General features: G+C 37.0%; 2 protein-coding genes across 6 annotated transcripts in view; one reads left to right on the top strand and one right to left on the bottom strand.

Moving 5' to 3' along the window:
• The window catches only part of SMAP1 (small ArfGAP 1), a 133,285-nt gene extending 122,435 nt beyond the window's left edge, over nucleotides 1-10,850 (top strand). For both annotated transcript variants that reach the window (XM_081044196.1, XM_081044195.1), the window contains 4 exons: nucleotides 1,541-1,668; nucleotides 6,446-6,617; nucleotides 7,488-7,795; nucleotides 9,940-10,850. In XM_081044196.1, the coding sequence (XP_080900322.1) occupies nucleotides 1,541-1,668; nucleotides 6,446-6,617; nucleotides 7,488-7,795; nucleotides 9,940-10,074 (743 nt within the window). In that variant the 3' untranslated portion in view covers nucleotides 10,075-10,850. The remainder of the gene's footprint in view (nucleotides 1-1,540; nucleotides 1,669-6,445; nucleotides 6,618-7,487; nucleotides 7,796-9,939) is intronic.
• The window catches only part of B3GAT2 (beta-1,3-glucuronyltransferase 2), an 88,560-nt gene that overhangs the window by 4,411 nt on the left and 56,361 nt on the right, over nucleotides 1-27,788 (bottom strand). Inside the window, exons 3-7 of one of the 4 annotated variants that reach the window (XR_013993061.1) lie at nucleotides 11,445-11,593; nucleotides 11,239-11,356; nucleotides 8,875-9,118; nucleotides 5,549-5,605; nucleotides 4,691-4,958 (exon numbers count right to left, since the gene is read on the bottom strand). Coding sequence is in view for 1 of the 4 variants with exons in the window: in XM_081044197.1 (XP_080900323.1) it covers nucleotides 11,270-11,356; nucleotides 11,445-11,593 (236 nt within the window). In the remaining 3 variants the exon portion in view is untranslated. Of the gene's footprint in view, nucleotides 1-4,690; nucleotides 4,959-5,548; nucleotides 5,606-6,630; nucleotides 6,767-7,792; nucleotides 9,119-11,238; nucleotides 11,357-11,444; nucleotides 11,594-27,788 lie in introns of those variants that run through there. The other 3 variants (XR_013993062.1, XR_013993060.1, XM_081044197.1) reach the window with 3 other exon arrangements.

Raw genomic sequence — 27,788 nt, 5'->3', positions numbered from 1 at the left:
GTGTTTTAGCTTAAAATTTTACCTATTATAAATCAGTAATAATCAATGCATTGTTTTATTTCTTCATATTGAACTTGTCCATAGTGCTAGAGATATGTGTAACACATACATGTATAGCAAATGTATTTCTTTTTATGGTTCTGATAATGTAAAATCACTTAAAATTATTGAAAAATATTTGTAGTTGTTCTCTAACAAACTAACTTTTTGTGGGTTTCACACAGTTTTATAAATTAAGTAGTAAAAACTATTTTATTATGACCATAATAATTTGTGATTCACTGAAGCTTAAACAGGGAAATAAAAGATACCAATTTCTATAGTTGTACTTTAAAAAAGAAACCTATGAGTTTCTGTGGGTTGTGGTAGAAATACCCAGTTCATGGTAGACCTTCCATTAAATCTGTCAATTATTTGAGTACCTTTTCTATGCAAGACATCCTACTCAATGTTAAAGAAGTTTTAAAAGATGACTGATTTGCCTTTGAGGAGTGTATGGTATATCAAAGAGATCAAATGAGATTGTAAATTGTTAAAATAGAAGCTCGATTAGGATGTAAGTCCCTTGAGATTAGAGTTGTGATGACTCTGAACTTTTATGTGGTTGTGGCCATAGGAAACCAAGCTGTGTGATGTCCTGTGTCGTGGAATACCATGTTCGCAAGCTCTCTCCAGCGTCTGCCCCTTACACTTTGTAAATTCTGCAGTAACAGAAAAGGAGATATACAAGAAACTTAAAAAAATGTTTTTTATGGTAGGGTAATTAGGAAGCCGATAGGAGACATTGGCACTCTATCAGGGCCCCTTTCCCAGTACATTTCAGTGGCTTGTGCTGCCATCGCAGAAGTTGGCTGTGATGTTTATTTCAGAGTTGGCTGTTTAAGGGTTTATTTCAGAGTTTTATGGATTCTTCCTATTCTTCCTATAGAATCAGTTTTCATAGTGTATGTTTGTTTTCTTTATTGCTCTCCAGTTTATTTTCCTTATTGTAACTTTAAAATTCAGCATTTCAGACATTTTAAATCACCAAAATTTCTTTTCAAGGTAGGTAAACATGATATGAAGTGATACCCAAAACACTCTTAAACACACACAATTACGGAGAAGCATTGTTTGTAAGAACATGGCCAGTTATCTCAAAAGAAGTATCTGTCGTAAGGTTATGGAGATGAAATGAGTTAATATATGTGAAGTATTCAGAACAGTTTCTGGCATATGAGGAAGGATCAAGATGCAAAATGTGAATAGCATACCATTGTTAAAAGGGGGTTTGGATATATAGCAAGAATGGGTGTTTGTATATACACACACACATTCTATGTGGATATATAGATTATGGTGGGTAAAAAATTATTTCTGGAAGAATAAACAAAACTATAAATAGTTTGAGAAAGAGGATAGAACCTGGAGCAGAAGGGGAATATATATTTTATTGCCAACTTTTTGAACTATTCTTTTTTTAAAGCATATATTTTTTAAATAATGCCATGTTTTAGGTACTAAGAGGTTCTCCGTTAAGATGAGAATCTGTTCTTTTCAGATGGCCCTGCTGAGGCGCCAGTGACCAATGGGAACACTCCGCCAGTGCCAGCCCTGAATGATGACTTGGACATCTTTGGACCAATGATTTCTAATCCCTTACCTGCAACTGTCATGCCCCCAGCTCAGGTATGTCGTAAGAATATAGTTTTATATAATCACTACTTACTTCCTTTTTGAAAAGTTTCAAAATTTCAGTTTTGAAAGAATTACTTCTGAGCAGTCACTGATCCAAAAACCTTCTGTTCTTTAGTCCAGGGGTTGGCAAACTAAGCCTGCAGCTTGTTTGCAAATAAAGTTTTATTGGAACACAGCCTCTCCCATTCATTTACATATTTTCTGTGGCTGCTTTCACACTACCAAAGCAAGTTGCATAGTTGTAACAGACACCATATGACCCACAAGGCCTAAATATTCACTAGAATTTGCGAATTCTTGCTTTAGTATTACGGATTTTCCCTATGGAATCAGTTTTCATAGTGAATGTTTGTTTTATTTCTATCTGGTTTATTTTCCTTATTGTAACTTTAAAATTCAACATTTCAGACATTTTAAATCACCAAAATTTCTTTCCATGGTAGGTAAACATGATATGAAGTGATACACAAAACACTTTCAGACACACACATTTATGGAGAGGCATTGTTTGTAAGAACATGGCCAATTATCCAATTATTTCAAAAGTAGTATCCGTCATAAGGTTATGGGGATTAAATTAGTTAATATATGTAAACTACCCAGAACAGAAAATTCATATTCATACCTTTTTTATTTAATGATTTTTTTAAAAAAAATATTAGAACATAATATTAATGATCAGGATTTTTTTAAGTATTAATGGTAAAAAAAATTATGAATTGTCTTCTGAACATTACATGGAATTTCTTGTTTTGCCTTTATTCCTTAAATTGTAAATTGTTTAATACTTCAAATATTTTTTCATCATTATTGAGATATAATGGACAAAAGTATAATATATTTAAACTGTATAATGTGATTTGATGTACACATACATTGTGAAAGATTCCAACTGTCAGGTTAGTTAACACATCCATCACTTCACATATTTACTTTTTTTTTTTTTGGTGTGAACACACGTTTTACTCTCTTAGCAAGTTTTAATTGTACAATATAGTATAGTCAACTATAGTCATCATGTTGTTATACATTAGATCCTCAGACCTTACCTCATAACTGAACGTTTGTACTCTTACCAAGCTCCCTCTTTTTCCACCCCCCAAGCTCCTGCAGCCACCATCCTGCTGTTTCTATGAGTTCACGTTTTTTTTTGATTCCACATATAAGTGATATTCCATGAAGTCATGCAGTATTTGTCTTTCAGATGAAATATGACTTTCAGGAATACGGATTACTTAAGCATACAACTTTAGGATTCTATTTTAAGTTCATACTTTACAAATAAGCAGCCAGTTTGTTTTGGTACAGCATAATTTTTGAGGTAAAAGATTTCCTTTTCTCTAGAAAAACTGAATCAAATGGGAATTGTTTAGATGGAAAGTTTTAATAAGAAAGAAGTTACGTCTTATGAAGAATACTAATTACATTATATTTTTATTAACATATATTGTTATTATGATTGTCATTATGTAATTACTAGTAGAATTGAGCAAATTGATTTCTTAGGAATAGTTGAAATTGTCTGCAGCATTGTTTATTTTCAGAAAAGACAGTCCCTTCTCCCCTTCCCCCCCCAAAAAAAAAGGAGAGACTTGAGTGTTGCTGTTATTGTTTCAGTTAACATTTATACCTTGTGAATTTGTGCAGGCATGGGTATGTGTGTGATAATTAAAAATTGTCTGATGCTAATATTGTGGCTTTAGAAATAAGCATTTAGGATATTTGACAATCTGAGCATGAAAAGCAGTTTTTTTTTGGTTTAGAATCGTAGTGAGGCCGCTTTATCTGCTAGACTTCTTTAGATTCCACTGGGGTAGGAGAGTTGCTTTGCAATTGCTTGGAGAATTAGGGGCTTCAGTGTACTTCACATGTTCTGTTCAGTATCAAAACATAAGTGAAACAATACAGACTTCACATTAACTCTTAAGTATCAGTAGCAACATGACAAGGAGTGTGGGAGTGTATAGCTTTTGCTTTTTATGAGGGATTGGTCAGGCCTTCATGCTTTTGGCTTTCTGCATCAGTCACTGATAGAATGATGGCTGGTTTTTTTAAATCACACCTCCTTCTTCTGTTTGAACATTAGTGTTGTACTACAATTGTGCCCGTTTTATTAAGCCCTTTAAAATATTTGGGGAACAGAATTCTTTCATCTAAATTACATGTAAAGATTAAAATCCAGACATGTTTTCAAAATAATGTCTTTGAAAATTGGGGAAGGCAGGTTAAAGTACACCTTTTATGCATACACTGGTACTATGCAATTTTGGTGGGTTTTTATTCCATGAAATTGATTGGCTACCAGTAGGAATTACTGTTGACTGCTGAACAACAACATGGGGGTTAGGCGTCCTGACCCCCTGTGCAGTCGAAATCTGCATGTAACTTTTGACTCCCCCCAAACTTAACCACTACTAGCCTACTGGTGACCAGAAGTTTTACTGATAACATTAACAGTTAATTAACATGTATTTTATTATATGTATTATATACTATATTACAATAAAGCTAGAGAAAAGAAAATGTTAAAATCATAGGGCAGATACATTTACAGTACCATATTTATTTATTGAGAAAAAAATCCACATGTAAGAGGATCTGTACAGTTCAAAACTGTGGATCAAGGGTCAGCTGACACTGAACCCTATATTCTTTCACTCCTGACTTTCATTTTCTGAGAGTTGTACAAATTCTAGTAAAAGATTTTCCCACTCTTGAATATGATTGATTTACTTGTCTGGCAGTGTAGTCTTCCCTAAGGGGGTTAGAAATGCTGACCAGAGTGTTCATGTGTACTGGGGGCTGAGGGAAATGGTCGAGTCCCCTCAGGTGACATAGAAGCCATCCCTTTCCTTCCTGCTCTACAGAATACATCCACCAGCAACAGTATCTGGACCTGCACGAGTGCTGTGGCCTGTCTGGTTCAGCCGTAGGCTCCCTTTTGGTTCGGGGTCGTGCAGCCTCCTGACGTTGTTTTCCTTTTATCCTGGAGTTGTAGTTTTCGCAAAGAGAGCACCAAAAGTGATGAAAGGACGTTTGGGTGCTCGCTGTCATGCTCTTTGGTTTGGCTAGGTTTACACTGTGTCCATGTCCATGTGGAAGTCCCATGTTATCTCCCTTCATCAAAGGAAAGGCCCATGTTTAGAGCATGTGACAGGCTGCTGTGGTATGAGACAGCAGTGATAACTTACCGAACCATTTGGGGTTTTCTTGTAGTTATGTCTCCTCCAAAAAGAATAGACTCCAGGGGGTTTAGAGCAGGTTCTTGGATGGAACACAAACTAAACATGATGAAAAGATCACTTAGTGAGGTGGCTGCTTTGTTACCTGACAACAGTAACAGTAAATACTGTGTGTTTAACCTTAAGTGCCATTGTGCACAGCACTTCTTGTGGTCATCAAGCAACTCTGCAAGGTGGGTCCTCTTACCATCGCCATTTTATAGGAGGCAAGAGAGGTTACGGGAATGCTAAGGGCGCATGGGAGCCAGTGGGGCCCGAGTTCTGGGCCTGGCCAGCTGGCTCCAGGCCCTGCTCTCTTAGCCTCTGTGATCTTGGCTGCTTCATTGGTAGCTCAGATATGTTTTATTCCAGTGCATTGTTATCGTTGGTATTCCATCATATCCAATTTTATATATGTCAGACCTTTTGTAAAATCATGTGGCTTTTTCTATCTAAAAATTTTTGCTTCATCGTAATAAATTCAAAATACTGTTCTGCTTAAATTCATTTGTAAATATACAATGCTTGGATATAATTTCTTGCAAGGCTTTTTTTTAGCAAAGATGTTAAATGTTTGAATTTTTTTTAAAACTTATTTTTAAGTTCAAGGTAAATCATATACATGATCTTAACTTCTATTTCCTACTCACTTTTGAGAAGACTCATTCAGTTTTTACTGATCTTCATAGAATTCCGTGAAACTCTTCCTGTCGAAAACAGTTCCATGTAAACAAAGGTGAATGTAATTGAATGACCACAGAGATCAGTCAAGTTAGGTTATCAGTTGTGATTGTATAATACTATCTATGTGTGAGATAGAGGCGATTAAGTGAAAATTTTTGTTTTGTATTAAATATCCACATTTATTTGAATGGGTTCATTTGCCCCTTGTTTAAAAGTGAAATACAAGATATGATTGAGAATATAGATGTTGAAAGTTGTGCTGTACTTCCATTTCTGAGTACACTAGAAGCATTCTCAGGTTGTGGTAAAACTGATCTAGATTAGGTTTATGGGAATATTACAACACAGCTTTTGAAAACAAAAGCTTTGTTTTTTTCACTTGATCTTAGCCAAAAGGCTGAGAAGCGATTGTTTTTTCAAAGAAGACAAAATCAGCTATTGCAGTACTATAGGGATCCCTATAGGGATACCAGTTCCTCGAAGCAGTAGTTGCTTAGGGAGATGCCTGGGCATCTCCCAGGAATGGTGGTCCTCAGACAGCCCCACACCCCACCTGGTGTTGCACCCGTGTGTTCAGGATGTGATGGGCAAAAATGCAGCATCAGTCTAGCAGGTAAACAGTTTATTATGAGAGAGCTTCAATCTACCTCTACTACATTAACAAATTCAAAATAGGAAACATTGTACCTTTATCGTAGATGTTTCTGTGTGGGCTTGTCAACTATCCTCTTTAATGCCACTATTTTACCTTGTACAATTGTTTAATTTCTGTCTAATTTCATAACTTCAGTTGGATTTTAAGCAATGGATGAGCCATGTTTTAGCATGCAGAATTTGACAGTATGTTTTGGTGTTTGTCGTAGGGGACATCCTCTGTACCAGCAGCTGCTACTCTGTCTACAGTAACATCTGGGGATCTGGATCTATTCACTGAGCAAACCACAAAGTCTGAAGAGGTGGCAAAGAAACAGCTCTCCAAAGACTCCATCTTGTCTCTGTATGGAGCAGGAACCATTCAGCAGCAGAGTACTCCTGGTAATGAATTCATTCTGAACTCTGCTTTCAGTGAATTGCAGTGACATTACTGGAAGTATATCCTTTGTGGTGATAATAGTATGGGTTATATTTCTTCCCCAATTTTCTATGTAATGGGTACTTTTGTTGCAGTTTACATAACTACAAAACTGAAACGAATGAAGCTATTAGAATTAAAAAGCAGGTACAGGATTCACAAAACTTTATTCATTTAGAATTAACAAGCTGTTCACATATCACTTAATATTGTTTCACAAGCTTATAGAACATGGATTATTTTTGAAGAATTTAAATTTGATTGGTATGAAGCTCATAACTGTACAGTATATTTTCTCTGCAAGTAAACAATAGTCTGAATTATCATATGAATTCCAAAAAAGGTTTGAGATTTTTAATAATTATCATAAAATACTAGCACAGTAAGATTTATTGTTTACCGTTTAAATCTGTCAGACCATTTCCTTTAAAATAATGATCTGAAATTATATGACATTCCAACTTTTACCAGTAAAGCCAGACCCAGTGCACACACTTGTGTATTGGCAGACCTGGGATGCACTAATCTCATGCTACATAGTTTGCATGAGGTAGCTACAATGGAGATTTTATGTAGCTATTATAAGATGTATGCATTCTAATAAAATTGCTCAGGTTCATAACTGATTTGTCTGCGTTCTGGAAGTAACCAGCTCTGAGGTTGTAGGTGTGAGTTGGTTTGAGCAGTTGGAGCAGCCAGAGCAGAGTTAAAATTTTTGCTACAGGTAGTTCAGAAGGATGGTAATCCTTTTTCTATGACTATAGAGGTGGGTGCAGCTGTATACAGCACTGTTCTCTTCATCCATTTTCTTTTCGTGGTTCTTAACAATGCAGGTGTGTTTATGGGACCTTCAAATGTACCATTTACCTCACAAGCACCTACTGCATTCCAAGGTTTTCCATCGGTGGGCATCCCGGTGCCTGCAGCTCCTGGCCTCATAGGAAACATGATGGGACAGAATGCAAGCATGATGGTGGGCGTGCCCATGCCCAATGGCTTTATGGGAAATGCACAGACTGGTGTGATGCCACTGCCTCCTAATGTGATCGGCCCCCAGGGAGGAATGGTAGGACAGATGGCTGCACCCCAGAGTAAGTTCGGCCTGCCGCAAGCTCAGCAGCCCCAGTGGAACCTCTCACAGGTAAGGGTCATCTACTCTGTAGCTTATCCAGAGATACCAGATTTATTTTCTAAATAAATGTTTTATTGGCATTTAAATCTAACAATCTGGCAGAAAGAACTGAGTATAGGGATAATGTTGCATAAGGTCAAAATTGTCTATAGAGACTATTAGATAGACAAGTGAGCTGTGACTCTCACTGTCCCTATATTTCGAGTATTCTGTAAAGAAATATTAATCATTTTTTCATTTCAGGTTATAATACTGTAATGGTGAATATCCCTAATCTGTCTGTAATGGTGAATATCCCTAATCTGTCTGTAACAGCTAGAAATTACCTTGTGTTCCCTGTCGCCACCTTTGAAATTAGCAGCAAGCTTTAATACAGCTCTCTGATGGGGTATTTTTATAGTCCACTTATATCAACCAACCTGTCTTCACTAATTTGGGTTTGTTTTGTAACTTTCACAAATTAGAAAAAAATCCAGTGTCATAGTCTCAAAGCACTGTTGCGTAGGGGATCTAGGCTCTCCTCTATGTCATGTGGCTACTGCCCATGATTAAAAAAAAAATCTTTCTTTTATAAAAACCTTAGTGAAGTATTCCTTTTTATTCATCTGATAATTATGATTATGTTTCAGAATAATACCCACTAGTTCAAGAATTCCCATAAGACATGAACAAGTCCATATTTGTCTTAGACATCCCTTCATATAATTAAAATCCTATTTCTACCTAGAGCCAAGAGATGACATTTTAGTATTACCTCTTACAAATACATTTGTCTTTTAGGTGCTCTGTTCTGACTTTCTTCTGGCTTCATAGAAAGGCCTTTAGAATCAGGTTCACGGTCGGGCTCCTCTCCCCTTGACATCACCTATTTGACGTTCCTCTAGCATTTTGGTGAACTTGGCTTCTGTTCTGGACAGCTATTTTACCTTGACAGCATTCAAGGAATAGTCTGTAGTGATTTCTAACTAATAATAGCAAAATTACTGTACATCCCATGAATTCTCCAAGCTGTTTTACTATCACTATTTAAAGGAATATCTTTATGACATTTGTCTCTGCTTTCTGGGAATCTCAAAAATAGTACTTACTAAATGGCAGTAACAGCTTCTGTGTAGCGACAGTGTGACGCACAGCCAGCTCAGGATGAGGTGCTGATGAAGCAGTGAGGCGTTAACGTTGGTCGTTTCCAGGCTCTTCTCCGGCCCCCTCCGTGGAATTTGTTGGCCAGTGACAAGGGGATTAAAACACCCTTTAGCAGGGATCACAGAGATCTGCCCCTGCAGACACTTAGGCCTCATTAGCGATGTGGGTAACATTAGTGTCTTTGAAAATCTGTAGACAAATAAACTTGATTAAAAATACAGTCCAACCCCGAGCATAGGTTTTGAGTCTACTCTGTACTTTGTGGTAATTCCTGCTTTTCCTTCACCTGTCATCAATCTTAGAGGTAAGAAAACCGCAGAGAAAGGGTTAAGATGCTTATATACATATGACTGGAGGAAAAATACATGTAATTTTACAGCTTAAATCATATAATGAAAATGAATTTTAGATGTTTATGTTGTTACCTAAGCAAAATGTATGCTTTATGACCTTTTAATATTTAGAAAGTACATAGAGCCATTTAAGATGTTAATAAAAGCAGAATAATAGCTATTAGCCAAATTTTACAATTTTGGAGTATTATACTTTCTTAGTCTTTAGTAGTTAAAGGACTAGTATAATTAGAAAATTAGACTAGTGGACTCGTCATGTACTCAGATACAAATTCAAAGATTGCTTTGGTGCTTTTTTTCAGTTGTGGTTAATCTTTGGGGATAAGAAATTGAGTCTAAAAAATGAATAAATATGATTGAGATCACTTTATGGACAATGCTAAAAAGTGAAAAGAAAGAACAAGAAGAGAGGAGTAACTCTTAGCTTTCTGTAGAAAAATAATTGTATGGTCTGCTTTTACCCCAGGGCTTTGATTTTCATGCTAATGAAAAATACCGATTGTAATTGCTATTAAACATCAGTAACTCTGACTGAATCAACTTCAAATAAAGGCAGCTTCTAATATAATAGGGTAACTATTAGAAATGTCTAACTGGCTAAACAAACAGGAATTAAAAGTGAAGCGTCTTAAACTAAGCCTTTTCCATGTCTTCCAGATGAATCAGCAGGTGGCCAGCATGAGCATTGGCAGCGCGAACCCTCCGGTGGGTTTTGGCCAGCCCCCCAGCACGACCGCGGGGTGGTCTGGAAGCTCATCGGGCCAGACGCTCAGCACACAGCTGTGGAAATGAAGCCTGCAACACAAGTTTCATCCAGAACTGCCACCTGACATTCCTTGCTAAAACGCATCTAGTTCCCGTTTATTCATGTACGTGTATTTTTTCTTTTCCCCCACTTGTTCATATTAATTATCTGATCGACCGTGTTGGTCTGTACTGATTACATTTGATGTGGTGAAAAGCAGATTTTATGTCCAGGGCAGCTTTGCTCATATTTCCCATGACTTCATAAGCCACATTATTTGAGAAGCTGCTCAGTCAACTTGCATAATCAGTTTTACTTTCAGTAAAATTATAGCTCTAATGTTTGCATATAAGGGAAATAGTTATCATGTTAGTAATACCTCTAACAGTATAAACCCCACCCCCAAATTAGCCAGTAATCCTGTAGGAAGGTACTGTATGATCAGATGTTTAATCATATAGACTGTAAATGTATCACTGAGCACTGTTTCCTAGTGGATCAAAAATCTTTTATTTCATCATTCACTTCACTGTGCTGTTGTTATGATGTGCTTAACAGGGAACGTAGTTAGTGAAAGGAAGATAAACCTGGATGATACTATAAAAATTCAAATTTGATCTGCCTCCTTGTAATTTGGATCTCTTCTGTACGCAGTGCTAACATGAAGACCTTTCTCTGCACTATATGCAAACAGGGTAACTAAACAAAGCCACTTTCAATCCTTGAAGGTATATCCAGGTTTATGACAGTAATTGTGTTTACATTTTATGGTGCCTAGTATTGACAAAATGTTCTCTCCCTATATTAAACAGATGAATACATAGACCTTTTTTTGTGGGTTTTCTTTCCTACAATGTATACTGCCACCACCTTACATAAATTACATTGCAAAGTAAGTAATTGGGGACAGTTAGTTGACCAAAATAACTGTCATCTGTTTCTAAAACCTGTTAACGTCTACCAATTATAAGGCCAAATGGGGAGAAAAAAGAAAAGTACGTAAGATATTCAGAATGGCATCCTGCAGTGTCATTAGCTTACTGTACAAAGGTCTTCCGGTTTAGTTGTAGAGAAAACAGGCAGAACAAATGAAGACAAAAACATACATTTTATATCATCGAATTAGCTTATAGTAAGTGACAAGCTCTGTTGAAAGAGATGTCCCTCAAATGTCACTAACGGCTGGTGCACTGGAGTAAAATGAACAGTACCTGGCCAGGCGACGCCAGCTGCTGCTCCAGTTTACACCTCGATCTTCACTGTGTCCAGGTGGTACTTGGGCTCGTTGGTTAGATTTACCTTCTCTGTCCGGGTGTGCCACACAAGGACCTACAGGGGACGGAAAGCTCTGGGGTAGCCAGACTCTTAATGCAGATACTTGGCCAGAGCAAGCAGCACAAGTGAAACACGTGCATACCTTGGTGCAGTTACTTGCTTTCGGTTCCAGCTCTTCCACTGTTGTTATCTGTTTTAGAAAGTCAGATTCTTGCATCCCTGGCTGGGATCCGCGGCGCTTAAATACAGCTGTTGGATTGGACAAGATGACTTGAAGGCTTACAGCAAATCCTTTGTGAAAAGTTAAAAAAAAAACACACAGAAAGCTTTATAACGTAAAATATTGGTGTACTTCTCTTTTTTTTATATGTTGGTCAGATCACACGCAATTTTTTGTACGCCTAGGTGCCAGGGCTTGGTTCACAAAAGGAGCATCACCTGTATCACCGTCTCCAAAGAAAAACCAGTCATTGTAATACAGCAGCTAAGTGCCATGACTGACAGGTGTATGGGGTGGGGCGGAGGAAGGGTGCTACTATAAAATAGGAAATCTGATCTGTTGAGAAAGAGTGAATTCTGTAAGCTGCTATTTCACAGAGGTAATCACACCCCCACATTTGACACTGGGAACAACTAAGCCCTAAATGGAGCTGAAAAGCTCACAGACTTACCCTGACTGTCTTTTGGGTATGAGAGGGCCCCTCCCATTTCTCCTGCTGGCCTGGAACATCTTTCTGTATGCTTTATCAAAAGCAGCTCTTGATTTGAGTTTAGAAGACTGAGGAATAGAAGTAAAGTCAGCTAGGTAGAACATGAATAATACATCATCATTTGGTTTAAATTTCCGATTTGCTCAATCTGAAAAGGGTAGAGGCTTGCAAATTAGTGCAAGAGATACGGGCCATTTAATAAATTTGTATTTGTTTTCTAGGAAACAAATTAGTGTTAATTTCCTTTAGTGGTTTGGTCATATGAAAAGTCATTGCTATTTAAGCTGTAGTTTAACAAACTGTGTTAAAGGCTTAGCCATTAAACCCTCTACAAGCCATTTCAGCAAACAATTGTTACAACCTTTGTAATTGAAAGTCTGAAGCCCCAAACCCTGCTCTTAATGAGTAAGCTGACACTATAAAGTTAGGCACCCTCCCAGAATTAAAACTGAGGACCAATCCTCAGGAACAGTTCTTAGCAACTTTTGGCCCTTCTCCACATTAACTGATTTATGCTTCTTTTGCAAAACTATAGTTAGCAAAGCAAGTACCACGTGATAGCAGACATTAATGGGGGAGCTGTGAGAAAACCACATCCAGCATTCTCATAACCTCCAGATGCCTCTGTGGGAAACTTACCACTAAAGCTACAAATACAACTTGGTACAAGGGGTGCTGAGCGAGGCAGAACATAGAAACCATCACAAATCCCAGCTCTTCCTACCGATTCTGGAGGGAGGCTGCACAGGCTAGTAGAAAGAACACTGAATCTGGAATTAGAAGCCTTGTTTTTGCCTGGGTCCTTGCATGCACTTGGGAAAATGGTCAAGTCACTTAACCTTTCTTGCTTCTGAAATATCCCCATTTCCTCATTTGCAAGAGAGGTGTGACAATTACCTTCTCAACTCAGTGGAGTCCACTAATTTTACATCAGACACTAACTACAAAGCACATTTCGCCACCATTTATGACTGGAAAATGGTGCTGACAGGTAAAGGACTTGTGAAAGTTCTGGGGGGCAGAACCAGGCCACCAGCATTTCCCACCACTTTGCTAACAAGTCTGAAGCCTCAGACATAGAACAGCCACAGGCCTCAACAAAACCAAAGATTCAAATTAACACAAGAAGTGACTTTTCTACTGGGGTAAGTCAGATCTTAGTGTTTGTTTAAAGATTCCTTGCTTTTTTTCATGTGCTTATAAAAAAGCTGCATCCTTTTTGTAGCTGAGTCTGCCCTTCCCAATCACACTGAAGATGCTGGTATGTGTCTCACATGGCTTCAAGGTACTGATTGTATTTCTCCACATTCATAAGAAGAGAGGATCCAAATTGTGCAGAAGTCATTCTAAAAATGATAGGAAGCCACTATGACCTGAATACTTTCATTTTCCTCTAAGACTTGAACACATTGATCATTGTAAGCACTCAAGGATTCAGCTTGAGTATTTTCTTGCTTTCCTTAGTCAGGAATATCCTAGCTGTTAAGGCAGAGTTCTATGGCGAAATCCACAATTCAAGGCAAAGCTGACAGCCACTTGTGAAGCTAGTGATTGTTGCTACAAGGCCTTTTCCTGGCCTCCCTGGACAGCGTGACGCCCCGGAAAGCCAGCACCCTGGACAGAGGCTTTAGAGGGCAGCTCACGACAGGAGTGAGTTCTCTGCTAACACAGAAAGGGAGGGGGCAATTCAGAGGCCCTTCACCCCATTTTCTTTGCCATGCCTCAGCTCAGTGAGCTCTTCAAAGGAAGCAGGTCAGAGCCAGCACGCAGGAACCACATGTCATCAGGCCAAGCCCTGGGTCGCCTTCTGGGGAATCACCTGACCTGCTGTGAAGTGCAGGAGGTCGAGTTCTCCCTCGGAAAGCGTGACAAGGAGGTTTCAGCTCTTAAACTACTGTTTCCAACCCAAGAGGGATGTCTTGGGTTTTCTTCATTTCCAAGTATTTATGCTTTAAGTATTACATATACTCATCCTTTTTTGGGGGCGGGGGATTAATTTAGCTTTAAAGTTGTTTGCAGTGGCTTTTTGAGATACTTAGGAGCCTTACAAAAATCATGGGAGTAGGATTCTCTGTCCTACTGAGAATCCTACTGGTGAGTTGTGTAAATAATAAAATACAAATGCAGACTGGTTATTCACTGTGACCAGAGGCTTCCTGACTTCTGCAGGTGGAGCGGGGGTGGGGTACAGATGTGTTCCTCCCAGTCAGGGACGGCCTACCGCAATACAGTGGTACCTCGGTTTTCCAACGTCTCCATTGACAAACACTTTGGTTTATGAATGCCGTAAATTTTATGGATCTATGGTATCATTAGAGAGTAAAATTCATGCTAAATTTGCAGTTTTAGGAGTTGATTTTAAAGGTCTGGAACGGATTAATCCATTTTGCATTACTTTCTATGGGAAACTATGCCTCGGTTTTCAAACGTTTCAGAACTCAAAACAGTCTTCTGGAATGGATTATGTTCGAAAACCGAGGTACCACTCTATATGTTTACTGATTAACAATTAAAAGCATATGTAAGACATGCAAAGTCCAATAAGCTATTTCCACTTGGGGATGAACAACAAGGGCTGGCTTTTTCCCTAGTGTCTTAAATAACTGAAAACCAGAATAAGTGTTTGAAAAACTCATTTCTAGACATTGGGAAAGAGGCATGCAGGACAAAGATCTCTGAAAAAATCTTTGGAAGCAAGTATGCAGACTACACCGTGGGGAGGGGAACTACCAGCTCTGCAGTTTCCTGGAGCTGAGGAATTGAGAATTCCACAGCTGGAATTCGCAGGGCAGATGACTGGAGAAAGCTGTATTGGTCTGCAGAGGGCTCTCCTCAAGGCCAACTGAATGTGATTAGCAACTGCTTGTGAAAATATTTGAGGCCCAGGGAAGAACCACTGGAAAGAAGCATGTGGACCCATTATTGGAGCTGACTCAGGGCTGGGAAGAGCTCACATGCCCAACAGCCAAAGCAGAATTGGTAAGAGGTGGGGCATCTGGAAAAGTAGTTGGAAGGTTATTATGTTCACTGTGCGGTCAAATTAGTCCTCAACTAAAGGCTGAGATGGTTCTGCCTAACAAACTTTAAAACCAAGCCTGGAAAGGATCAAATGTTTCCAAGTAACTTAGTTGTACAACTGGAACAGCTCATATATATACCTGGGGTGCCAAAAAAATGTATACAAGTGGACACTTTGGTCAACATTGCTCAAGCACTAGTTCGCTGTAATCTGGTGTCTGGACGCTGATGGTAACCACTTTGAGCACCTCTTGTAATTGCAGAAGTCAAACATGACTTGTATTCATCGTTGTTATCGACACATATTGAATATTACAATTTTAATACAGTTTTCCTTTCTTAAAATGTGTATACATTTTTTGGTACCCTCTGTATGTGTGTGTAATATATATATGGGGTGTATATATAGAAATCCTCTGGTCACATGTATATATATAATGTATGTTATACATATTTTATATAAATATTTTAATATAAACATATTGTTTCTAGTACCTAGCAATGTAAAATTCAAACTGCCTGAGATACAAAAATTACCAGATGTACAAAGAATCAGGAAAATACAATCTCATAATGAAAAGAAAAATAGTCAACAGAATAGAAGCCAGAAATGACACAATTGCTATAATTACGGAACAAGGACATTAAAACAGTTTAAATATACTTCGTATGTTCAAAAAGGGGAAAGATTGATCATGTAGAGATATGGAAGATATAAAAAAGACCCAATATGATCTCATTGTGATGAAAAATACAAGTCTGAGATGAAAAATACACAGGCTGGGATTGACAGATGATAAAAACAGAATAAAAGATGAGTAAACTTGAAGACATAACAATAGAAACTACTGAAATGAAGAATAAAAAGCAAAACACACACAAAATGGAGTCACAGAAATAAAATGAAAGGAATAAAAGGTGGGTGAGGGGGACAGAAAAATATTTGAAGAAATAACAACTGAAAAATTTCCAAATTTGAAAAAATCAATAAGGACATCTAAGACAACAGTATCAACCAACCAACCTGACCTGACATTTATAGAACACGCCACCCAACAATAGCAGAATACATACTCTTTTCACATGCACATGGGCCATAGGTTGGGCCATGAATCAAGTCTAAATAAATTTAAAGGAATGCAAATTGTACAAAGTGTTTTTCTGCACAATGGAATTAACATAGAAATCAATAATATAAAGATACCTGGAAAATCTAATATTTGGAAACCAAACAACATAATTCTAAATTAAATGTGGATCAAAGAAGAAATTAAAAGGTAATGAAAACAAAAGAAGACATCGAAATCTGTGGGCTGCATCTGAAGCAGTACTTAAATGTAAAATTAATATTTTATAAAAGCACTAAACACTTATTAGATAAAAAGAAAGGTCTCAACTGAATGATCTGAGGTCTCACCTTTACACTAGAAAAAGAAGAGCAACTGAAACCCAAAGTGAATAGCAAAACAGTACTAATAAATATAAGAGCAGTAATCAGTGAAATAGAAATAGAAAACAGATCAGTGAAATCAAAACCATGTCATTTAAAAAATAATGACCAATAAAATTGATAAATATCTACCCATAAACACAAATTACCAACACCAGGATGAGAGAGGAACATCAGTATAGATTCTACAAACATTAAAATGATAATAAAGGAGTATAATGAACAACTTCAAGGCAGTAAAATTAATAACTTAGATAAAAATGGACAAATTCCTTGAAAGACAGCTATCACAGCTTTCTCATAAATAGATAATCTGAATAGCCGTCTATCAATTAAATAAGTTTATAGCTAAAAATCTTCCCACCAAAAAAAAGCCAAAAATAACACCCGCCCACCCCCCAAAAAAAAACACCCAAAAAACAAAAACCCTTCAGGCTGGTTTCACTGGTGATTTCAACTAAATGCTTAAGGAAGAAATAATGGAACTTTTCCAGAAAACAGAAAAGGAATGAATGCTTTTTCAATTCTATGAGGCCGGCACTGCCCTGCCACCAAAACCAGACAGAAACATTACAGGAAAAGAAAACTGCAGACCAACAATTCTCATGAACACAGAAAAATTCTTAATCAATAAACAATAAAAAGCAATAAATCCTGACCAAGTAGGGTTTATCCCGAGACTACAATGTTGGTTTGACATTTCAAAAGCCAAATGAAGAGACTAAAAATCTGATTATTTCAATAGATGGGAAAAATGCACTTGACAAAATTCAACATCAAGTCATAATTTTATAAAAGCCTCTCAGCAAACTAAGACTAGAAGTGAACTTCCTGAACTTGAGAATGGGCATCTACAAAAACCCCTATTGCCAACATTATCCTTAATGGTGAGAGACAGTGTGGTAAAACCCTGAAGACTGGAATGAGGCAAAGATGTCTGTTCCTGACTTATTCAACAATGTTCTGGAGGTCCTAGCCGTTGCAATAAGGAAAAAAAGAAAGGAAGCAGGGAAAGGAAAGAAGAATAGGGGGAGAGAGAGAGAAAGGACAAATTGGAAGGGAAAAAAAAGTTCAGCAAACCTTCTATTCTCCCTTCTATTCTCTCTTCAGCTATAGTCAACATCAATCAATAGTGCTTATCAGTTCCTTCCATTGTGTATCAATTTAGTCTCACCTCCATAAGCTTCTCCCACCAGCACATTTTCTTTTTTCTAATTACACATAATCTAATTTCAGCAAGGCTGTTACAAAGCAAAATTACTTCTAGCTCCCAATGGATAATTTCTGTCAACGATATGTTTATAGTCTAGTCACAACAAAGATACAGCTTTTTGTTTGTTTTTCCTTGAGCAGTCAGTCACTCTGGCTAGTCTTAATTAGAATACTGAGCTCTAGACACACTTCTGTCCCAATAGGTATCAATCTCAAAAGTCTGTCCCTACCCACTTTAAATAAGAAAAAAAATCAATTATCAAATTAAAATATATACACACAATTGTTTCAGGAAACTTGTCAGGGAAAGAAACGTGTGTGGCACCTCCTCTACTATTTCCTCTAATTCCTTCTGAGGTGTCCAACTCTCCTTTCAGATGTCTTCCTGGAAAAGCACACACTGCCTTTGGAGTGTCGGGGGGAGGGGTGTGTGTGTGTGTTGTGTGTGTCTTCCCCACTCCCTCCTTTATTGAGATACAATTCCTAAATACTAATATTTGCCTTTTGAAAGAATATGATTAAGTGGCTTTTAGTATACTTATACCGTGTTTCCCTGAAAATAAGACTGGGTCTTATATTAATTTTTGCTTCAAAAGACGCATTAGGGCATATGTTTAGGGAATGTCATCCTGAAAAATCATGCTAGGGCTTATTTTCTGGTTAGGTCTCATTTTCAGGGAAACGTGATAACTCTGAGCACCATTTTTTGAAGACTATTCTTTCTCTGTTGAATGGTCTTGGTACCTTTGACCATAAATGTAAGGGTTTACTTCTGGGCTGTTGGTTCTATTCCACTGATTCATATGTTTATCTTTATGCTGGTACCACACTCTTTATTACTGTAGCTGTATAGTAAGTTTTCAAATCAGGAAGTGCCATTCAACTTCGTTATTTTTCACGATTGCTTTGGCTATCCTGAGTCCCTTCTTTTACCATATGAAATTTAGAATCACCTTGTCAATTTATGCCAAAAGGTCAGCCAGAATTTTAATATTCTGACACTGTTGTTAATGAAATGTTTTCTAGTTTCGTTTTCAGATTGTTCATTGGTAGCATATAGACATACAATTGATTTTCATATATTGACCTTATATCCTGCAACCTTGCTGAATTCATTTACTAGCACATTTTTAATAATTATGTGTGTATTCCTGAGGATTTTTTATATAAAAGATCATGTCATTGACAAATGGAGATAGTTTTACGCCTTCCTTTCCAACCTGGATGCCTTCCATTCCTTTTTCTTGCCTAACTGCCCTGGCTACAACCCACAGTGGTGATGCCAGTGTCCAGAGCAGTCGTCTTTGTCGTCTTCTTGATTTCAGGAAAGAAGCTGTCAGTCTTCAACTATTAAGTATGATGTTAGCTGTGGGTTTTTCATAGAAGCCCTTTGTCAAGCAGAGGAAGCTCCTTTCCATTCCTCATTTATTGATCTCTCCAGTGTTTTTATCATGAAAGAATATTGGATTTTGTCAGGTATTTTTTCTGCATCTATTGATTTGATCACATGGCTTTTGTGTTTTATTCTATTTATATGGTGTATTACATTTATTGACTTTGTATATGAACTAAATTTATACTCCAGAAATAAATCCCACCTGGTTATAGCATATAATCCTTTTTATATGTTGTTGGATTAACATTACTAGTATTTTTTTTTAGAATTTTTGCGTCCATATTCATAAGGGATACTGGTCTATAGCGTTTTTTTTTTTTTCTGTGATGTCTGGTTTTGGTATCAGGGTAACACTGACCTGATAGAGGACTTCAAAAGTGTTCCCTTATTATTTGGAAGTGTTTTCTAAGTTCTTGTTTGAAGCCATCTGGAGAATCCTTTTTTCTCTGTGAGAAGTTTTGTTGATTATTAATTCAATATATTATTTATAGGTCTATTCAAAGTTTCATTTTTCCTTTTGAGACAGTTTTAATAGCCTTCCCATGAATTTGTCCATGTCATCTAGATTATCTAATTTGTTGGCATACAGTTTTTCATAATTTTCGCTTATAATTCTTAAAATTTTATTGGGGAATATTAGGGAACAGTGTGTTTCTCCAGGGCCCATCAGCTCCAAGTCGTTGTCCTTCAGTCTAGTTGTGGAGGGCGCAGCTCAGCTCTAAGTCCAGTCGCCGTTTTCAGTCCTAGATGCAGGGGGCGCAGCCCACCATCCCATGTGGGAATTAAACCGGCAACCTTGTTGAGAGCTCGCGCTCTAACCAACTGAGCCATCTGGCTGCTAATTTTTTGAAATGTAAAGTTGGTAATAATGCTGCTTTCATTCTTGATTTTGGTAATCTGAGACTTCTCTTTTTCCTGGGCAGTCTAACTAAAGGTTTGTTAATTTTATTGATGCTTTTAAGAAAACAAACTTTTGGTTTTGTTGGTTTTCTCTATTGCTTTTCTATTCTATTCCTTTCTTTTTTCTGTAATCTTAATTTTTCTTCCCGCTGCTTATTTTCGGTTTAGTTTTATCTTTTGTTTCTAGCTTCTTATGTTAAAAGATTAGGTTATTGGTTTGAGATCTTCCTCTTACTACTTTTATTTTTATTATTTTTAAAGAAATCTTTCTTCCTTTTAATAGATGCATTTGCATCTAAGGACTATGTTAGCTGCACTCCATACATTTTAGTATTTCAAAGTATTTTAATTTATCGCAAAGTATTTTCCAATGTCCCTTGTGATTTCTTCTTTGACCAGTTGGTTACTCAGGAATGATGTGGGGTGTAATTGCCACATACTTGTGAATTTTACCAATTCCCTTCTGGTATTGATTTCTAATTTCATTCCAGTGTGGCCCAAGAACATATTTTGTATGCTTTCAATTATTTTAAATTTATTAATATTTTTTATTGTCTTTTTATTGCTTTATGCTCAAATCTGTTGCAAGCCTCTCTAGTGAATTTTTCCTTTCTGTTACTGAACTTTTTAACTCCAGCATTTCTACTTGGTTCTTTTTTAAAATACAATTTCTACCTCTTTATATCCTCTGTTTGATGTGACATCATTCTAATATTTTCCTTTAGCTATTTTCTTTGGTTGACTGGATATATTCAAAATTGCTGTTTGAAAGTCTTTGTCTAGTAAATCTAATGTCTGGACTTTCTCAGGGACAGTTTCTATTGCTTTTATTCTTGTATTTTGGTCATGCTTTGTTCCTTTGCACGTATTGTAATTTCTTGTTGAAAACTGGACATTTTATGTAACAGAACGTGGCAACTGTGGAAGTCAGATTCTCTCACCTCTCTAGTGTTTGTTGTTGCTCTTTGTTGTTTGTAACTGTTTAGTGACTTTCTTGATTATGTCAAGTCTGTGCTTTTTGCTTTGTGTGGCCACTGAACTCTCTGCTCAGTTAGTTTAGCGGTCAGCTAAATATTTAACACATATTTCCTTAAATGCCTGGAATGGAAGTCTCTCAGTCTTTGCCAAAGGTCTGTGGGTGCATGCATGCACAGCCAAGCAGTTTACAATTCTGCCTTAGCCTTTACTTCCTGCTTACACAGAGGTTTAATGTCAGCCAGAGACAAGAACGCAAAGCCATGTAAGGTTTTTCCTAAGCACATGCACAACTCTGAGCATGTGCACAGATCTGCACATCCACGTGGCCTCCTAGAATACTAAAAATATGTAAGAGCTTTTCAAATCCCCCTATGAAATATAATATCCCCCCATTGTTTTCTTTTAAATGTGTTGCTTACCTTATTGTTACCACAACTGTTTACATTGGCCTCAGGGAACTACACAGGCAAACAATCAACATTTTGTTTTTTGTGTTTTGTTTGGAGGGGTGGCGGTTTGTTTTTTAAAAATGTCCCCATGGAAAAGGCTGCATGAACTGGATGAGCTCTGAGTGAGGTCAGAGAAAGACAGACTCTGTGAATTGGATATTCTAGGGAACTTTAGGTCAAATAATGGCAGTTCTCTTAGAATAGAGCTTTGAAGGAGTTCCAAGCCTGTTCTTCCCTCCCAGTGACTGCTGGGATCAGTAGCTGCTGATTTTCCTCACGATTAAAGGGCTCTTGGTTCTCAAGGCTACGATGGAGCAGGGGAGAAGGAGATGGGAATAGGGCAAGTTGAAAAAATGCAATACTCAATGCAGTTCTTACCAAGATGTAGCTATTTTATCTTGAATAAACACTCCCCAGATTGACTACACTTTAATTTCCATAGCTCTGAAAAAGTTGACTTGGACAATTTTTGCTAGTCATATCATTGCTTTAATATAGGACAGACTATTCAGGTCTACTTACTCAGCCATTACCAGTGATGTCTCACAAAGATTAGAGCAGAAATAAATGAAATAAAGACTCAAAAGACAGAACAGATCAATGAAACTAAGATCTGGTTCTTTGGAAAGATAAAACTGACAAACCTTTAGCTAGACTCACCAAGAAAAAAAAGGGCTCAAGAAAAATAAAACCAGAAATGAAAGAGACGACGTTATAACTCATACCATAGAAACATAACAAGTCTTCACTTAATGTCAATAGGTTCTGTGACTTGAAGCGAAACAATGTATAACAAATCCAATTTTACCAGAGGCTAATCAATATAAACAAGAGTAAAATTCCTACAGCATCTCATTAATGTTATAACAAAATGACACTATGTGAGGGCCTACTGTGCAAAGAATCATAAGAGACTACTACAAACAAGTATACATCAGCAAATTGGACAACTTCGAGGACATAAATTCCAAAAAACATGCAACCTACCAAGACTGAATGAAGAAATAAAAAAATCTAAACAGACTATATATATTAGTAAGGAGACTGAACCTGTATTCAAAAACTTCCCAACAAACAAAAGTCCAGGACCACATGGCTTCACTGGTAAATTCTACTAAATATTTATAGAAGAATTAATACAAATGCTTCTCAAATTCTTCCAAAAAATAGAAAAGGAGGGAACACTTCCAAACTCATTTTATAATGCCAGCATTACCCAGATCCTATAACCAGACAAAGAATCCACAAGAAAAGAAAATTATAGGTCAATATCACTGGTGAACATAAATGCAAAAATCCTCAACAAAATATTAGCAAACCAAATTCAACAATACATTAAAAGGATTATAAACCATGATCAAGTGGGATTTATTCCAGGGAGGCAAGGATGGTACATCATCTACAAATCAATGTGATCCACCATATTAACAAAATGAAGATAAAAGTCATATGATCATCACAATAGAAGCAGAAAAAGCATTTGACAAAATTCAACATCTATTTAAAATAAAAACTCTCAACAAAGTGCATGTACAGGGAGCATACCTCAATGTAATAAAGGCCATATACGACATGCCCACAGCTAACATCATACTCAGTGGTGAAAAGTTGAAAGCTTTTCCTCTAAGATCAGGAATCAAGACTAAGATGCCCACTCCCATCACTTTTATCAACGTAGTGTAGAAATTCATAGCCAGAGCAATTAAACAAGAAAAATATAAGTAAAACACATCCACATTAGAAAGGAAGAAGTAAAACTGTCACTTTTTGCAGATGACATTATATGCAGAAAACCCTAAAGACTCTACAAAAAAAAACACGCAAAAAAAAAATGTTAAAACTAATAAACAAATTCAGTAAATTGCAAGATAGAAACTCAATATACGAAAATTTATTCATTTCTATACACTAATAACAAAAATCAGAATGAGAAATTAGGAAAACAATCTCATTTACAACTACATCAAAAATACATACATACATACATACATACATACCTAGGAAGAAATTTAACCAAGGAGGTAAAAAATCCATACACAGAAAACTATAAGACATTAATGAGAGAAATTGAAAAAGAGACACAAATAAATGAAATGTGATTCTTTGCTCAAGGATTGTAAGAATTAATATTGTTAAAATATCCATACTACCCAAAACAATCTACAGATTCAGTACCATCTCTATCAAAATTCCAATGGCATTTTTCACAGAACTAAATCAAATAATCCTAAAATATATATGAAACCACAAAAGACCCTAAATAGTCAAAGCAATCTTAAGAAAATAGAACAATGCTGGAGGCATCACACTCTGATTTCAAACTATATTACAAACATGTAGCAATGTATAGTAATCAAAACAGCATGGTACTGGCATAAAAATAGACACATAAATCAATGGAACAGAATAGAAAGTTAAGAAATAAACCCATGCATATATGATCAACTAATTATGACAAAGAAGCCAAGAATATACAATGGGGAAAAGACAAGTCTCTTCAATAAACCGTGTTGGGAAAACTGAACAGCCACATGTAAAAGGATGAAACTGAACCATTATCTTACAACACACACAAAAATTAACTCAAAATGGATGAAGACTTGAATGTAAGACCTAAAACCATAAAACTAGAAGAAAACATAGGCAGTAAGCTCCTTGACATTGTGGTCTTGACGACGATTTTTTGGATCTGACACCAAAAGGCAACTAATGCAAAAATAAACAAGTTGGACAACACCAAATAAAATGCTTCTGCATAGCAAAGGAAGCCATCAACACAATGAAAAGGCAACCTACTAAATGGGAGAAAATATTTGAAAATTACAAATCTGATAAGGGTTAATATCCAAAATATGTAAAGAACTCATACACCTCAACAACAACGAAAACAATTTAACTAAAAAGTGGACAGCAGATCTGGATAAATATTTTTCCAAAGAAGACATATAAATGGCCAACAGGTGCATGAAACATCACTAAATCATCAGGGCAATGCAAATCAAAACCACAATATCACCTCACATCTGTTAGAATGGCTGTTATCAAACAGACGAGAAGTAAGGGTTGGTGAGGATGTAGAGAAAAGGGAACCCTTGTGCACTGTTGGTGGGAATTAAATTGTGGGGCCACTATGGAAAACACTATGGACGTTCCTCAAAAAATTAAAATAGAACTAACCTTACAACCCAGCAAGTTCACTTCTGGTTATTTATACAAAGGAAACAAAAACACTAACTTCAAAAGATATATGGACTCCATGTTCACTGTAGCATTATTTACAATAGTGAAGACATGGAAGCAACCTAAGTTTTCACTGATGGATGAATAAAGAAAATGTGACATATATAACTACATATATGTAAGTGTACACATACACACACGCCATACATTACTGTGTGATGTATGTGTACACACACAAACGTACATTACTCAGCCATAGAAAAGAAGGAAGTCTTGCCTTTTGCAACAACACGGATGGACCTTGAGAGCATTATGCTAACTGAAATAAGTAAGAGAAAAGCAAGTACCATGTGATCTCACTTATATGTGGACTCTAACAAAAAAACTATCCAACTCCTGGATTGGTGGTTACCAGAGGAATGGCATGGAGGTTGGGTAAAATGGGTAAAGATAGTCAAAAGGGACAAACTTCCAGTTACAAAATAAAGTCAGACCTGGGGATGTAATGTACAGCATGGTGACTATAGTTAATAATACTGCATTGTATATTTGAAAGGTGCTAAGAGAACAGATCTTAAAAGTTCTCATAAGAAAAAAAATTAACTGTGTGGTGATGGTTGTTATCTAGACTTATTGTGCTCATCATTTTGCAATTTACACCAATATCGACTCATTATGTTGTATACCTGAAACTAAAATAATGTTATAATTCAATTATATCTCAATAAAAAATGGAAAACTCCTTTTTAAGTACTTTTTTTTCCACAATCTCATACGCTTTAGTGTTGGCATCTGCGGACTATCCAACTGAAAAAAATATGTTAATACTAGTGTTTGAGGAATCATTTTCACTAGATTTAAATAAGATACAGAAAGCCAAAGTGAGGGAATGTGTCCTCACTTACTGTCATCTGTAAACATTCTTGATTTCTAAGAAGTATTATTTATTTAATCTATAAACGATTCATTTAAATCTCTATCCTGAAAACGATAAACCATTAGAATGCTGAACAAGGATGGAAAACTTGATCCTAAGAATAAAAAGATTAATTATGGAAGCTTAATTAACTGAATACTAAAAATATCCAGAATGATTTTCTAAGTTGGTGGCAGGAAACTAGTTGTGCCTAATACTGAAGTTCAGAGGAAGAAGTGGTTCTGTTGGCTCAACGGCCAAAAAGATTCTGATGGAAAATGAAGGACGTATATGTTGAGAATGGCAGAACGGCAGAGTTAACAGGCTTGACACTGCCTGTCTGAGAATCACCATCTCATGCTTTGTTTCACTTTTAAGATTTTCTACTTTACATTATCCATGAGTATTAATATGTCACTAAGCCACTCTACCAACCCAGAAAGGATAGCAGAACGGGTGGAGAGGGTATCTGTGTTCCTATTCTTCAAACCCCAGTGTAGAAAACTAAAATGATGTTTAAAATAACAAGAGTTGGTGAGGATAAGGAGAAACTGGAACTGTTGCACATTGCTGATGGGAATATAAAATGATGCAGTCACTGTGGAAAAAAGTATGGCGGTTCCTCAAAAAAATTAAACACACAATTACTATATGACCCAGCAATTCCACTTCTTAGTATAAACTTAAAATAATTGAAAGCAGTGACTTAAACAGTGACTGTGGACCCTTTTCCAAGCAGCATTAATAATAGCCAATAGGTGGAAACAATCAAATGTCCATCAATGCGTGAATAAACAAAATGTGATATATAAACAATGAAAAATTATTCAGTCTTAAAAACTTCTGACATGCTACAACGCAGATGAACCTTGAAGACATATGCTAAGTGAAATAAGTCAGACATATAGAACAGCTATTTTATAATATCACTTATGGAAGGTACCTAGAACAATCCAATTCATACAGATAGAAAGTACAGTGGTGGTTACCAGGGACTGAGGGGTAGTGGGGAGTGGGGAATTAGCGTTTAATGGCTACAGAGTTTCAGTTTTGTGATGATGAAAACTTTCTGGAGCTGGATAGCACAATGTGAATGTTCTTAATGCTTAATGACTATACACTTAAAAATTATTAAAATAGTAAATTTTGTTATGTATATTTGACCACAATAAAAGAAATACACTTGATTCCCAATGAATATAGACAGTCTTTTCTCATGTTGGTGGTGTTTTTCAGTTATGACTTTAACAATTCTTCTATGCTCAAATTCTCTTCTTGCTTGACCAACGGAAATAATTTTATTGAGCATTCTCAAACTTTTCGTTGTGCGGGGCTATCCTACCTGCAGACTGACTCAACCGGTGGCGGGGGAGGGGGCCATGTCTACTAATGGATGAATCACAGGAAGGAACATGAGAGCTGCTTCAGACCACCCACACCTGCCATTCTTAACTCTGGCCGCATTTCATAATCACCTCAAGACTTAAAAAATCCATGCGCGTACATAGCACCCAACACCAGGCCCCACATGGAGATTATGGTTGCATTGATCAGTGATGGAACCCAGGTATGGGTCTTTTTCAAAGCTCCCTAGGTAATTCTGTTGTGTAACCAGGTTGGGGCCCACCAAATTAGACCCTCCTTAGACAACTCTCTGGAGTACAGTTTAGTATCTGCTCCCTTTCTAAAACAATCTTAACCATTAAGAAATAATGGCCGTGTGATCTCAGAAGGAATAAGAAGCTGTAAATCTTTTAGTTTTGGTAAACTTTAAACTAGAAAAGGAAGACAAGTTAAAATTCATGAATTCAAAAATAATGTATTCAAGCTATGCTGTCAGGGGCTGTGCCAGACCTGGAGATGCCTGCAGAAGCAACGCGAGCCTCTCCCTGGGCAGCTCCCAGGCCAGCAGAAGAGGCGGGGCCGGCAGGAGGCTGATGCGAGAGCCACCTCCAGGACAAGGGCGTAAGTGCAGTATCCTATGGGAACATGGGAGCAGCATCTCTGCTGGATGATGGAAAATCAGGAAAACTTTCCCAGAGAAAGCAACTCCTGCACCACTAATGATTCCTGAAAAGTGACTAGAAAGTGGCATTCCATATTCTGGGCTGGAGGGCAGTGTGTGCCACTCTCAGTTATCTCAGGCCCATCATCTTGGGTCAATACTTGGCTGGCCCTGGTGCGGGGCTATGGCTGAGGGATTTGAAAGAAGGTGGAATGAAGTGCAGAGTATTTGGGGTTGGGGTGATACAGCTATTCATGGGCTCAGGAAGAACA

This window comes from Rhinolophus hipposideros (assembly GCF_964194185.1).
Source record: "Rhinolophus hipposideros genome assembly, chromosome: 3".
NCBI classification, from domain to species: domain Eukaryota; kingdom Metazoa; phylum Chordata; class Mammalia; order Chiroptera; family Rhinolophidae; genus Rhinolophus; species Rhinolophus hipposideros.
This window is presented reverse-complemented; position numbering and strand designations above follow the sequence as displayed.